Source organism: Tupaia chinensis, unplaced genomic scaffold, assembly GCF_000334495.1.
Source record: "Tupaia chinensis unplaced genomic scaffold, TupChi_1.0 Scaffold143758_1, whole genome shotgun sequence".
NCBI classification, from domain to species: Eukaryota; Metazoa; Chordata; class Mammalia; order Scandentia; family Tupaiidae; genus Tupaia; species Tupaia belangeri.
Genome location: NW_006203607.1, coordinates 2,451,053 through 2,465,652, shown reverse-complemented (window position 1 = coordinate 2,465,652; position 14,600 = coordinate 2,451,053). Strand labels below are relative to the sequence as shown.

Genomic DNA, 14,600 nt, shown 5'->3' with positions numbered 1-14,600 from the left:
GGTCTGCTGCCCACCGGCATCCTCCAAGCCGGTGAACGCCCGGCCCAGGTGAAGGTGAGGGCCCGGCACCCCGAGCGGAGGGCGAAGGGTGGGGAGCCGGCTGAGAATGGGGAATGCGGACGTTGGGGGATAGGCTCGGTCCTGGGATATACGGGATAGCTGGAGGCCGCCTAGGGGCAGGACAGGGTCCATAAGTACCCCAGGGACACGGCGTGGTGGAGACGGTGAGTAGGTACTGGCGCCCCCTCTTGGTGCACCCCTACTCGGCATCTCTGCGGCGGGGCTCTGCCGGCAGCTCCACGTGGTGCCCGGCTCTACCTAGCGGGTTTGAGCGGCCGGGGTTTGCCGCACCAGAAGATGTAAAGATCCCAGAAATCTGGAAAGCCCCAAACTGGTTCTCCATCTCTCGCCCCCTACCCGCCACCCGCCTATTCCTGAGCCTCAGCTTTGCTGTGAGGGCCGCTCAAGTTCATTCATAAGAACAAGGGCTCTGCTCTTAAAGGAGCCGCATGGTTTGAGTGCCGGTGTTCGGGCAGGGTGCTTTCCGCGTCTCCACCGTCTGCCCCATCCCCAGCCCTCTGGACCTAGTGATAGACTGGATGAAATCAGGTGGCTTCAGAAAGGGAAACCAAGCAATAGATGTCTGCTTGGGAGGTGACCGCCTTTCCTTTTAATTTTATTAACTGATCCTTGGAAGGAGCAGAGGTGAGCAATTATGCTGTTACCATGTATTAGTAATCTCTGCTTTCCCTGGGCAACGCCAACCTCCCTAGCGCCCGCCCAGAGAGGGCCCAGTCCTGCACCTGGAGGCCTTTCTTCCCCTCTCCAAGGTCCCCTAGGAGCCAGGGGTTGGGAGGGAAGGGAGCTGGAGGTAGGACAGCGCCTGGGTTTGCCTGAAGCTCCAGGACGCTCTGGCACAGATGGAAGGAACAGCTGTGCCTGCAGCCAGCTGGGCGGGCCCCAGGAGCTCTGGAGAGCTCCCACACAGTAGGCAGGTGGGTCTTGGCCTCTAAGCCAGGGTGGGAGCCTGGGCTTGGCTCAGGCAGCTCCTGGCAGCAAGAGGATTTTCAGGTTGTGGCAGTGGTACCGGGTGGGGACAGGTCTGCTGTTGGAGCATGTTTCTCCCTGTGACTTGGAAAGGAACAGTGGCTGAGGCCTGAGGGGTAGTTCTTTAGGGCTGGTGGGCTGATAAGTTTCCTCAGACTCTGGGGAGGGGGGACCAGCAGATGGCGTAATGGTTACATCGCTCGAATCCCACGTAGTTAACCACAGTTTGAGTCCTGGACCCAGCGTTAAGCTTAAAACTCATGCCAGGCACGTGTGTGTGTATGCCCAAGATCCTGAGAGGAGACGGGATTGCAGTGAGGCCATCCCCCCTAGGATGATTCCTCACTTCCTGTATCTCTGTCTCTCTGGCAAGTGCATGTGCCCTACAGCAAAAATCTCCCTTAAAAAAATAATAATCTTGGGGCTGGTAGGTGGTGTGGTGGCTAAGGATGTTGGACTTCTACATGACTGACTGTGGTTCAAATCCCAGACCTGGCAGCTTGTTTTCTCTCTCTCTCTCTCACATACTCTGTCCCTCGCTGGTCAAATTAAAATAAATAATAAATAAGTAAAGTTATATAAAAATAATTCCAATAAAAAAGAAGACTCTGGGGAGGGGGTGGCTGAGGGGCAACTTCCTCAGCAGTACGGATTTCCTTTTCCAGGTTCCTATTTCCCTTTTCTTTTAAAAGTGGGATCTGGGGAGAACAGGGTAAGGCAGTGCTGTTCCTCCTTACAGCATTGGCTGGAAGGGTGGTCTGGCCTCTGGAACCTTTTAGGATGGAGGGCAGGACCTTGGGCCTCTTTTCATCCTTTCTTATTCTTCCTAGAAGGAACCAAAGAAGAAACAACAGTTGTCAGTTTGCAACAAGCTTTGCTATGCAGTTGGGGGGGCCCCCTACCAGGTGACCGGCTGTGCCCTGGGGTTCTTCCTGCAGATCTACCTGTTGGATGTGGCTCAGGTGAGTGCTAGGTCCTCAGGGCTCCTCTAGTCTCCTGAGGTGGGCAAGACTAGGGACCCCTGGGAGTTTTCACTCAGTTTTCTCCATCTGCAAAATGAGCCGAGGAATCCCTCTTAGTCGCAGGGGATGAGAAATAGGTCTTTACAAAGTCCGCAGGAGGGGAGACTTATGTGCCCCAGGAGTCTTCGTTGGCAAGGTCTGCCAACTCCTCCTTGCCTGGCAAGAGCAAAGGAGCCTGGAGGGGTAGGCGGCAGCGTGAGGAAGAATGGACCCCACTGGGGATGCTGTTCTCAGAAGAGACAGGCGCACCGTGTCCCTGGCTGGGAGACAGTCAGCTGGCGTGGCTCCAGGGTGGGCGGATGTTGCCAGGCGCAGCCCACCTGAGGAGCAGGGGCATGTTAGTGGGCAGCAGGGACTGCGAGTACGAGGCTGAGTTACGGTGACAGCCCCAGTTCCCAGGTCTTTGCCTGGGAGGGGTTCTCTGAGGCTGAAGCAGGGCTACTCTGTGCTTTGAGAAGCCTTGGCTGGCAGCTGGCATCCTGAGAATCCGCTCTGTCTCATGGGAGAGTGGGAGGCTGAAAAGCCACAGTGACCAGGGCTCCCACACTGGCTGTCTTTACTTTGTAGCAGCAGACTTGGCCAGCAGGGCACCTTGGTTGTATCCATTTACAGGTGGGGAACACTGAGCCCCAGAAAGGACAAATGGCTTCATTCAGCTGCTAGTTTCCAAGCAACTCCCAGGCCTGGGCCCTGAGTGGGGTGTAAATATGAGGACCCTGCAGTCAGAGTGTGAAACTTTTGTAGTGAGTATTAGAGCAGGTGGGGTGGGGATCATACGGGGACCAATGGGGGTGGGAGAGGGTTCCCCAGAACAATAGCAATAGCAAAGCTTTTATGGGCAAGGAGGAGTCCAGGGAATCTGTGTGTAGGGCCTGGAGGGCTTGAGTGGATAGTGACAGGCCACTTTTTAAAAAGCATCTAAAGATTCCTTAAGATACGGATCAAGGGGCCAGCAGTTGATGTAATGGTTACATCACTGGACTCCCACATAGTCGACCACAGTTCGAGTCCCAGACCCAGTGGTTTAAAACTCACACTGGGAGCATAGGTGTGTATGCCCAAAATTCTGAGAGGAGACTGGAGGAGAAGGAATTGCAAAATGGCCACACCCCTGGGGGGTGATTTCTGGCTTTCTGTCTGTCTGTCTCTCTGGCAAGCACACATGCCCTGTAGCAAAAATCTCTAAAAAAAAAGATAGAGATCAAAACTTCCATAATACAGATGGGAAACTGAGGCCCACTGTGGCCACCCAGTGAATACTAATTCTCATACCAGGTGACCAGGGGCTCAGGGTGTGAGGGGGAGGGAAGGAAATGATCCTGGAGTCATTCTAATTGATGGGACTGTTTCCAAGGACAGTAAAGGGGAGGAAATAAGGATGGGTCTGGGGAGGATTCTAAGGAGGCGCTCAGTGCCTGGGGAGAAAGAGACCCTCATTATTTCAAAGGCCAGTGAAGGTGTTTAAGACCTGGCTGAGGCAGGAGGGTACCCCTGTTTTTGCCCCTGCTGCAGGTCACGGTGAGAAGGGTGAGGGATTATCTGGTGCCTCTTCCCCGTGCAGGTGGACCCTTTCTCTGCCTCCATCATTCTGTTTGTGGGCCGAGCCTGGGATGCCTTCACAGACCCTCTGGTGGGCTTCTGCATCAGCAAGTCATCCTGGACCCGCCTGGGCCGCCTCATGCCCTGGTGAGTGGGGTGGGCTCCTTGGTGGGGCTTGAGCAGATTAGCCCGTTGGTCCTCCCATGTGGTCTGCTTACACTGGAGGGTGAGGAGAAGTGGAATGATGCAAAAGCCCAGCGGTGTTGAAACCCCATCCGAAGCCTCAGCTGCCCCAGGCACGGGCACGGGCCACCCAGCCAGTTCAATCCCAGGCCAGGCCGCTTCCCCCAGCCCAGGGCCCACGGCTCGCCACCACCCACCGGACTCCTGCCTTCTCCCACTCAGTCACCTCCCTTAGTGGCAGAGGTAGAACATCAGAGTGGTTGGGAGAGTGCACTCTGGAGCCAGCCTGCCTGGGTTTGAATCCCAGCGTCACTATCTAAAGCTGTGCAACCTTGAGCAGGTCACTTAACACCTCTGAGCCTCGAATTTCTCTTTTTAAAGTTTATTTATGTATTTTATTTTTTCATGAACAAGAGCAATCCAGTCTTTAGCCAGCCCCAGACCATGGGCAAGTGCATGCCAGCATATTCAGGGAGGTCTCCGGACTTGAACCAGGAACCTTCCCATGGAATTAATAATTATGCCTATTTCACAAGGTTGTGGTGAGGATTATGGTTTTTGGGTTTGGAGTATGTTGGAAATTTACAGCTATTCCTGGCACCTGTTCTATACTTTGGCACGCCTTTGGCCTGGCTGCTGGTGGAGCTGTGGTTGGGGTTCACACAGGGAATGGGGGAGCTGGCCCATAACCTCTGCTACCTTAGGTGATGTGAGCCACCTTTAAATCGGTACAAAGTCTGAGGTCCCCAGGCACAGGCTGTGGGGCAAGGGGGGTGGGGGGCGGTGCCACAGATCAGATAGCCTGGGAGGCTCGCTGGACTGGCGGTGGGCGGGGCTCCAGCTCCCTCCAGGACATCCTGCTTCGGGAGCTGGGGTGATTTGCCCCTTTCATCTCTAGCTCCACATCCCCCCGCCCCCCCCGCCACAGCTTCCTTTCCCACGAGGCCCCCCCACCCACCCCAATCCTGCCTGCCCCTGGCTGAGGCCCAGGTTGGAGCCTTTGATCCAGGCTCCAGGGCTGGAAGCAGGATAGCCCGCCGCCTTACCTGCGCAGGCAGCTCGGGGCTCCCTGAGCGGGAGCGCCAGCCGGTGAGACCTGGCCCAGTGCCTGCCGCCCTGGCAGCGGGGAGGAAGGCGGGGCAGCAGCCACATCGCCTCATGGGTCCCAGCCAATGGCAGCAGCTGCCCGCCAGCCCCACGCGGCTCAGCGCGGGTTACTCTCAGTCACTGCGGGTTCCAGTTTGAGGAAGGCTAATGAGGAGCCCCGGTTCTCCGAGGAGACCGGTGGATTCCGGTGGGGTAGAGGGGGAGATGACAGCCGGCAGGCTCTCCCAGCGGAAGGCAAGATCAGGACTCTCTGTGGGCAAGCGTGACGACCCTCTCGGGAAGCTGGGAGCCCTTCAGGCTGGCTTCTGATTTAGCAGGTGTCTGCCTGGACCTGCCTGGTGATACCTGTGTCTCAGTGGACCCTGGCCAGGGTCTGCGCAGCGGGTGACCTCCTGTCCATCCCACAGTTGACACCTGGGCCCCTCCCCAAGCCAGAAGACGTCACTCTTTTCTGTGTGGGGTTCATGAGCCCTGGGGCCCTCTCTCCTGCTGTGCCCCAAGGCAGTCCCTGTTCTAAGCTTGCATTTAAATCCTCCCATTCATGGAGCCAGTAGCAGTTAGCCCACCTCTGGGAGGAGGAAGCTGGATCCCACATGGCTGAACAGGGTTCGAATCACTGCCCCTGGAAGCTTGAAAAGGTGTCCACACCCTGGACACAGGATCCCAGAAGGATGGAGAATCGAAGGAAAAAGGATTGCAGTATGAACAGGCCCTCTGTCTCCTGCCCACTCCCTCCAACCCAGCATAAAAATAAAACCATCTCCTTCAAACAGGAAGACCTGGATAGTCCCTTGCCCTGGAGTTACACAGGGACCTGGGGCCTCCGCGGTCCCCCAGGCTGCAGCCCACACCAGTTCCCAGGTGTGGCTCTCCCGCTGAGCTTCCCAGAGGTGATAATCACACCACACTTAGTAGCCCGAATACTAGATATCAACTCCAGTCTCAAAAACGACTTCAGCCCTACAAAGGAGGACCTCAGCCTTTCCGCTGGCCTGTAGGGGGCCATACTTCCTCTTCTGCTCATCTCCTAATTCCATCATCCTTGCACACCGCACTCCAGCTCCACTGACCCCTTGCTCCTCAGACCTGTCAGGCACGCTCCTGCCCCAGGACCTTTGCACTGACTCACCCCTTCCTTACCTGGCACACACTTGCCTCAGATGTCCACAAGGCTGACTTACTCTTCTCTCAAGCCTTGATAAGACCGTCGCTGATCACCCATTGTGAATTGTACCCCTGTTCTCACCTTGATCCTTCACAACCTGCTTTATTTCTCTTCTCCAAGTGCTTACCGTCTTCTAACATGTTGTATAACCTCTTAAAAAGTTCAGGACTGGGAGGTGGCATGGTGGTTCAGGTGCTGGATTCCTATGTGGCTGACGGCAGTTCAAGTCCTGGACCTGACAGCTTGCTTTCTTACTCTCTTTCTCCCTCACTCCTTGTTGCTCTCTGGTCAAATTGAATAATAAATAAAATAAAATAAAAAATAAATAAATCTTTAAAAAATAAAATAAAAAGCTGGTCAATAGGACCAGTAGGTGGTACAGTGGCTAGGGCCCTGGACTCCCATGTGGCCTACTGCAGTTCGAGTTCTAGACACAGTGGCTTGAAACTCACACTGGGCACATGTGCATGCATGCCCAAAATCCCCAGAGGAGGAGGATTGTGGCATGGCCTTTCCCTTGAGGGGGTGACTTTTCACTTTCTGTCTCTCTGTCTTTCTCTGTTTTTCTGGCAAGCATACACACCCTATACCAAAAATCTCTCAAAAAAAAATCTTGAGAGAAGAACGAAGGGACTGCAGTATGCCATCTCTCCTAGGGGTGATTTCTCACTTTCTCTATCTCTCTAGCAACTGCCCACACCCCATAGCAAAACTTAAAAAGAAAAACAAAAACAATATATATATATATACATATGTGTGTGTGTCACTGAACTATGTACTTAAAGAAATGGTTATGATGGTCAATTGTATGATATATGTATATTTGACCATGCTGCAATCCCGTCTCTATTTTTCTATTGGGATTTTGGGCATGCCACGCACATATGCCTATGTGAGTTTCAAGCCATCAGGTCCAGGGCTCAAATGTTGGTTTGCCATGTGGAAGTCCAGTACCTTAACCACTACACCGCCTGCTGGCCCCACCTCTCAGGTTTTGGGGGACATGTAAGCACACACGCCCAACATGTTTTTTTAGGCCACTGGGTCTGGGACTCAAACACAGTCGGCTATGTGGGATCCAGCCACCTTAACCTCCACCTCACCTACTGGCCTGGCATCAAATATATTCATATTCAGGGACCAGCAGTTGGTGTAATGGCTATGTTGCTGGACTCCCACATGGTCAACTGTGGTTTGAGTCCCGGACCTGGTGGCTTAAACTCACACCGGGTGCATATGCATGCATGCTCAAGATCCCAAGAAGAGAATGGAGGAGAAGGGATTGTGGTGTGGCCATACCCCCTGGGGGGGTGAATTCTCACTTTCTGTCTCTCTGTCTTTCTGGCTAGCACACACGCCCTATAGCAAAAACCTCTCAAAAAAAAAATATATATATATATATTCACATTGTTGTGTGGCCATCACCACCTCCATCTCCAGAACTTTTTATCTTCCCAAGCTGAAGCACTATATCCATTAAACAATAATTCTCTGGTTCCCCCTCCCTAGTCCCTGGCAACAATCCTTTTACTTCCTGTCTGTGAATTTCACTACACTGGGTATCTCATAGTAGTGAAATCAGTGTTTGTCCTTTTATGTCTGACTTATTTCATTTAGTGCAGCATCCTTGAGGTTCGTCCATGTTGTAGCATGTGTCATAATTTTATCTCTTTAAGACTAATAATATATATCATTTAAATTGTATTTTCCTGTTTGCCAACTGGAATGTGAACTCCAGAAGGGCAATGATTCTCCGTCTGTTTTGTTCACTGATCTGTCCTGCGTCATTAGAATTGTGCCCAGCCCTCAGCGGGCACTTAATAAATATTTCTCAGGTAAATGTTGAATGTAAGGTATGTGCTAGTACTAGTCTTTTCCAGATGAGAAAGGGAGCCTCAGCGAAGTTAACTTGCTTAAGTTCTTACGTTCTTTTTCTATTAAAGTTTTATCTATTGATTTTTTTCCATGAGCGAGTGAGAGGTAGAAAGAAAGGAGCAGAGAGAGAGGCAGGTGCGTCCAACCGGGTCTTCGTGCCACAGTTCCCCCCCAGCCTCGGCCAGCCCGGATCACAGGCATGTGCGCCCAGCATACTTAGGGAGGTCCTGGCGCGAACCTAGGACCTTTCCTGGCTGGTCCAGTTGTGTTTACCACTGTGCAATCCCTTGGTTTCCCAACGAAGGTTTTTCTTTTTTTTTCCCCCCTTAGGTTTTTGTCATAGGGTTCATGCTCTCTCCAGAGAGAGAGAGAGAAAGAGAAGTGAGACATTACCTCCCAGGGGGATGGCCGCATCGTAATCCCTTCTTCTCCATTCTCCCCTTGGGATTTTGGGCATGCACGCCTATTCGCTGGCATGATTTTCAAGCTGCTGGGTCTGGGACTCGAACCATGGGCAGCAGGTGGGTGTCCAGCACCATAACCACCATGCCATTTGTTCCTCCACTCCACCTCACAGTAAAGTTCTTTACAGTTAGTTGGTGGAGCCAGAACTGGGTCCATAGGTGTGGTTCCAAGGCTTTTCTTTGAACTACTGCACTCTGCTGCCTTTCTATCCTGTGGCCATGAGGCTGGTCCCTGGAGACCTAGCTGTTCGTGATGGTGTGGCACGCACAGACACTGGGCCTCTCACAGTCACTTCCCTAAGCCAGTACCCCACACGGCTCCAACATTTTTCCTTCACCTCGACTTGGTCTTCCTCACCCCACTCCACCCAGTTTCCCCATGTGTGTGAATGGGACATGCATGTGTGTGTGCAAATGATGCACGTGCACATGCGAGGACACATAAATGTGGAGGCTGCTCCTTCCGCCTGCCTCCCTGCTCCTTCCGCCTACCAGCCGAGGTCTTAGCCCCCGTTCTTAGCTCCCCAGCCTATGGGAAGCCCCTGCCCCCTGTGCTCTTTCCTCTTAGGAAGACATGGAGGAGACTCAGGGTCTGACACTGTTACTATCTGAGCCCGCGATTTCAGTTCAGGACCCGGGCACCAGTCTGCTCTACTGGGTTTGGTCATCTGCTGCTTCTCAGGAGCCCTGGGGTGGGTGATGCTGGGGGAAGAACTTCCTCCCTGGCAGGCGCTGCAGGAACAAAGCAGTAAGCTGGGCCTGCTCCTGTGTCTGGTGCCGGTCCCATGCAGCCCTCCCTTCCTCAGGATCATCTTCTCCACGCCCCTGGCCATCATTGCCTACTTCCTCATCTGGTTCGTGCCCGACTTCCCACAGGGCCAGGCCCTTTGGTACCTGCTATTCTACTGCCTCTTTGAGACGCTAGTCACGGTGAGCGTGGGCACCTCCCCGGGCATCTCTGGGGTCAGGAATGAGGGCAGGCCCTGGGGTCTCCAGGGAGCCTGAAGTCTATCCATCTGATGGACCAAGGGCCTCTGTTTCCTGCCAGTGTTTCCACGTGCCCTACTCGGCTCTCACCATGTTCATCAGCACAGAGCAGAGCGAGCGGGACTCGGCCACTGCCTATCGTAAGTCCGCCCCGCCCCTAATCACACCCCCCTGCCCCAGGCCCTCCGATCCCAGACCCTCCTGATATCTCTTCCTGTAGGCCCAGTTCTCCTCTGCTCTTTAGCATGAATGTGAACCTTAAAATAAACTCAATCCTGGGCTAGACCTGTAGCCTAGTGGTTAGGAGAGCTGGATTCCACGTAGCCAACAATGATTCAAATCCTGGCTCTCTCAGCTTGAGAAACACACCAGGCACATTTGCGTGTGTGCCCAAAATCCTGATAGGGTGGAGAAGTGGAGAAGGAGGGCATGTGGAAGACCACACTCCAGTGTGGGAGGGTGCTATCTCCCTCTCTCTGTCTTTTTCTCTCTGGGAAGCACCTGCACCCTCTGACAAAACAATAAATAAACACAATCTCTGGTTGTTCAGCTGAGACTAGAGAGGTACAGGGACTAAGCTGAGGTCACACAGAGCCATGTGCCCCACCATTCTCTCCTGGAGCCAGAGCTGTGCTCCTGTCCATGTGACCCTCCTCCCTGGACCTACAAGCCCAGCGGCCCCTCCAAAAGACCTTTTCTTGCCCAGGGATGACTGTGGAGGTGCTGGGCACGGTGGTGGGCACTGCAATCCAGGGGCAAATCGTGGGCCAAGCGGATACGCCTTGTCTCCAGGACCCCAACGGCTCTGAGGCGGCCATGGAAGGTGCCAATCACACACACAGCATCGCCTCGCTCAAAGACACGGTGAGGCCCCTGCAGGGTGGGGCTCTGGGGAGACGAGGCTCAATGAGGTGCTTGCAGTCATCCTGAACTAGCAATGATAGCTAGTGTTCACTAGGAAGCGAGCACTTGGTAGACATAACTGTCAGCGTGGTCGCTGTGCCCACTTTGCAGAGAAGGATGCTAAAGCTTAGAGAGGCTGAATGATTTGCCCAGGGTCCTAGAGCTAGTGAATTGCTGGCATTTGGGAAGATACGAACTGTGGGCTTTCAGACTCATAGCTCAGCTGGCATCTGGGCTTTTTCTTCTTCTGAACTTGACCCAGCCTTGGGAAGCAGCTGTAGGCCGGGGATCTCCCAGTGTACAGATGGAGATAGTGAGGCCCCCTGAAGATGACCACGTGGGGCTGCTGGGTGGAGACGAGACTGATCGTGTCTCTGTCACCTTTACCTCCTCTACAGCAAAACGCATACCTGCTGGCAGCAGGAGTCATCGCCTCCATCTATGTCATTTGTGCCGTCATCCTGACCCTGGGCGTGCGGGAGCAGAGAGGTGAGAGGCCCTGGAGCAAGGTGCAGGCCCCTGGCCCTCGAGCTTTGGGAGGGGCCTATGCTTCCTCACTGTCTCCTCTGGTCCCCAGAACCCTACGAGACTCAGCAGGCTGAGCCCATGTCCTTCTTCCGGGGCCTCCGGCAGGTGATGAGCCACGGCCCCTACGTCAAGCTCATCGCGGGCTTCCTCTTCACCTCCCTGGCTTTCATGGTGAGTGGACACCCGACCTGCTCACCCTGGGCGGGAGAGGTGTGCACCACCTGGGGGGAGGGCGAGGACTCAGGATGGGGCAGGTGGGACTGGGGAGTCAGCTGTGGTCTCTGGAGCATGGGGCGAGTCTTGGGGAGGTGTGGTCCCCACAACCCCTCCTTTCTGCTTTTCCTTCCCGGCCCTGCACATCTTCCAGCTGGTGGAGGGGAACTTCGCCTTGTTCTGCACCTACACCTTGGGCTTCCGCAACGAATTCCAGAATCTACTCCTGGCCATCATGGTGCGTGCGGGGGCTGAGACGGCCCCCTAGGCTATAGCGAATGGGCTGTGGGTTTGTTCTCCGAGGAGTCAGAGGGCATGAAGGGTAAGGGAGGCTTTCCAGGATATCAGGCTGGCCCTGGCCGCCAGTGCACAGGAGCTATGAGAGGACTGGGGGGTGGACAGTCCAGCAGTCAGCACTGCAGAAGCAGGGGTGTGAGAGGCGGGAAGTGAGCTCGGGGTGCCTCAGCTCCCCAGAGGAGCCGTCAAGGTGCCTGTCAACTTCCTGGCTGCCCAGATGATGCCGGCCGGCTGCTCTTGGGCCGGGCTAGGTGCACCTTTGGGTCCTGGAAAGGGCAGGGAAGCCACGGCTCTCAACCGCTTCCCCTAGGAATGCCACGGCTCTAACCCGCTTCCCCCACCCTCCTTGTCCACTGCAGCTCTCGGCCACGTTCACCATTCCCATCTGGCAGTGGTTCCTAACCCGGTTTGGCAAGAAGACAGCTGTATACGTTGGCATCTCAGTAAGCGGGGCTGTAGAGGAGGGCCTGGGTTGAGTTGGGGGTTCTTGGTGGGAGCCTCCCACTGACACGTCTTCCTGCACCCCACCTCTAGTCGGCAGTGCCATTTCTCATCTTGGTGGCTCTCATGGAGAGCAACCTAATCGTCACGTATGTGGTAGCCGTGGCGGCCGGCATCAGTGTGGCAGCTGCCTTCTTACTACCCTGGTACGTATATACAGACCCACCTGGTATATTCCCCAGACCCCACCCCCAGCTCTGAACCTCCCTGGGGAGAGTTCTAGGGCGGCTTGCTCCAACAGGCCATCCTGTGGGTCCAGGCTGGGGTGGGAGATCTGCTCTGTGCAGTTGTACAGGCGGTAAACTGCAAGCATGCCTAGCCAGGGTGGGAAGTGGAGCCTGACACCTGGCCTGCACTCCGCCTGCCGAGCTGAGCACCTAGAGTGAGGCCACACTGCCTTGGAGGAAGGAATCATCTTTCTATTTTTCTTTAAAGAATTTTTATTTTATTTTATTTATTATCATTATTACTTAATTTGCTATAGGGCTTATGCACTCAGTAGAGAAAGATAGAGTGGGAAAGAGGGAACGTGAGCCAGCAGGTCCACAGACTGGAACCGTGGTCAGCCATGCAGGGGTCCAACGCCCTAACCACCACGCCACCTGCCGGCCCCAAAGGGTCTTCTTATTCACACAGAGTGCTGTCCCTCACTGAGCCGCGTGCCTGTGCTCCAGGCTCCCAGAGGGCCGCCTCTGCCTGACACAGGCACCGCCACGGGGGCTGTGGGGGCTGGGTTGCTAGGCGGGGGTCCTCACGTGTGCCCACCCGCCGCAGGTCCAGGCTGCCCGACGTCATCGACGACTTCCACCTGAAGCAGCCCCACTCCCGGGGCACGGAGCCCATCTTCTTCTCCTTCTACGTCTTCTTCACCAAGTTCGCCTCCGGCGTCTCCCTGGGTATCTCCACCCTCAGTCTCGAGTAAGCGGGGTGAGGGCCCCGGGTGGGGCTGGGCAGGTGGGGCCCGTGCCCCTCCTCATGGCCTCCCTGCACACGGTGCCCACAGCTTTGCCGGGTACCAGACCCGGGGCTGCTCCCAACCGGCACGAGTCAAGTTCACGCTGAAGATGCTAGTGACCATGGCGCCCATCGCCCTCATCCTGGTGGGTCTGCTGCTCTTCAAGCTCTACCCCATTGACGAGGAGAAGCGGCGGCAGAATAAGAAGGCCCTGCAGGCGCTGAGGTGAGTGGCCGGGTGGTGGAGGAGGCCACGGCACAGCCCTCGCCTTGTGCCCTGTGGCCACATTCAGACTTCCTGCCTGCCCCTGCCCTCGGCAACTCCCATACGTGGCTCTGGCTGAGTGGCTTTCATTCACCGGGGAGCACTCGTGGGGTGCCTGCGAGCCAGAGTGACTCTCGAGAAGAAAGCAGCGAGCTCGCGTGTCAGGCAGTGTGCTCGCGGGTCTCTGTAGCCCTTTACCCCCAGGTATCACGGGTTCTTTGTTTTATTTTTGAGAGAACTTTGTGCTATAGGGTGCGCATGCTCACCTTACAGAGAGACAGAGAGAGGAAGTGAGAAGTCACCCTCCCAGGGGAGATGGCCACACTGTAATAAATTCTTTTTCCTCCTTTTTCCTCTCAAGATCTTGGGCATGCACGCATGCACATGCACCCGGCATGAGTCTCAAGCCACTGGGTCCAGGACTCAAACTGTGGTCGGCCATGTTGGAGTCCAGCACTTTAACCATTATATCATCTGTTGGGCTTGGTGTCAGAGGTTCCTAAGATTCCCTCTCTGGGGCCAGCCTATGGTCCTCTCTGTCTCTGTCTCTTTAGTAAGTGCACGTACCCTCTGGCAATTAGAAAGCTTCCCACTCTGCAAATGAAGAGCCTGGGTGTGACCAGGCAGAGTGACTGGTTCGGCCACTGAGAGTGAAACTAGCGGCGTTCTGACTGTGGAACCTGCACCCCTCGCTGCTCTCCTGGCATGCAAGACCCCGGGCGTGGCCTGAGCCCTGTGTCCCGGAGACCAGAGGGCAGAGGAAGTGAGTCATGCTGGCCAGTTAGCCAGCACCGCCAGGGTACAGCTCTGGGGTGTGCAGCACCGTCTGTGACAAGAGGTGTGAACAGATGCACTAGCTCCTGGGCTGTGGTGGGGTGCGCTAGCTCCTCTCCTGGCCAGCCAACTGGCTACCACCAACCACAGGGCCCAGATCCCGAGGAAGGAGGCAGAGTGGCAGGGAGGGGGCAGATGCTCCTGCAACCCAGCTCCTCTGGCTCTTGCAGGGATGAAGCCAGCAGCTCGGGCTGCTCTGACACGGACTCCACAGAGCTGGCCAGCATCCTCTAGGGCCCGCTGGTTGCCTGAGGTCACCACGCAGACGGCCTGGGTCACCAGGCCACACCACGGAGCAGGAGGACCTGTTTGCTCGCTCGCCAACCGGCTGGTGTCCAGGTTCCAGGAAGGGAACAGAAGAGTGGAAAGCCAGCAGCCCAGGACCCCATCCGTGCTCACTGTGGGGCCCGCCACTCTGGGGCTTCCCGCTAGCCCTCCGCCTGCCCTCGGGGCCCAGCCTTGGGGCAGCTACTGTGACTATGCCAAGGACTGATCGGGCCTAGCCCGGAACACTAATGTAGAAACGTTTTATACAGAGACTAATTAATAACTTAATGACTATGTACATAGCAGTGTGTGTGTATGTATATGTCTGTGAGCTATTAATGTTATTAATTTTCATAAAAGCTGGAAAACAGAGCCTCTCCCTGTTTCTGCATGCTCAGCACTCGCCGATCCCTTCTGGGCCAGGGCTCGATAATGAGAGGGTGTCCTAA

At 55.3% G+C, this 14,600-nt stretch overlaps 1 protein-coding gene across 5 annotated transcripts in view; it reads left to right on the top strand.

The window, feature by feature from the left end:
• The window catches only part of MFSD2A (MFSD2 lysolipid transporter A, lysophospholipid), a 37,995-nt gene extending 23,472 nt beyond the window's left edge, over positions 1-14,523 (top strand). The window contains exons 1-14 of one of the 5 annotated variants that reach the window (XM_014582722.2): positions 1-54; positions 1,878-2,009; positions 3,631-3,755; positions 9,209-9,332; positions 9,451-9,529; positions 10,096-10,253; positions 10,691-10,781; positions 10,870-10,991; positions 11,188-11,271; positions 11,690-11,773; positions 11,865-11,977; positions 12,606-12,749; positions 12,835-13,011; positions 14,055-14,181. In XM_014582722.2, the coding sequence (XP_014438208.2) occupies positions 3,748-3,755; positions 9,209-9,332; positions 9,451-9,529; positions 10,096-10,253; positions 10,691-10,781; positions 10,870-10,991; positions 11,188-11,271; positions 11,690-11,773; positions 11,865-11,977; positions 12,606-12,749; positions 12,835-13,011; positions 14,055-14,118 (1,248 nt within the window). In that variant the 5' untranslated portion in view covers positions 1-54; positions 1,878-2,009; positions 3,631-3,747 and the 3' untranslated portion in view covers positions 14,119-14,181. Of the gene's footprint in view, positions 55-1,877; positions 2,010-2,681; positions 2,813-3,630; positions 3,756-9,208; positions 9,333-9,450; positions 9,530-10,095; positions 10,254-10,690; positions 10,782-10,869; positions 10,992-11,187; positions 11,272-11,689; positions 11,774-11,864; positions 11,978-12,605; positions 12,750-12,834; positions 13,012-14,054 lie in introns of those variants that run through there. The other 4 variants (XM_027766875.1, XM_027766876.1, XM_027766874.1 and 1 more) reach the window with 4 other exon arrangements.
• Positions 14,524-14,600: the final 77 nt, after the last annotated feature.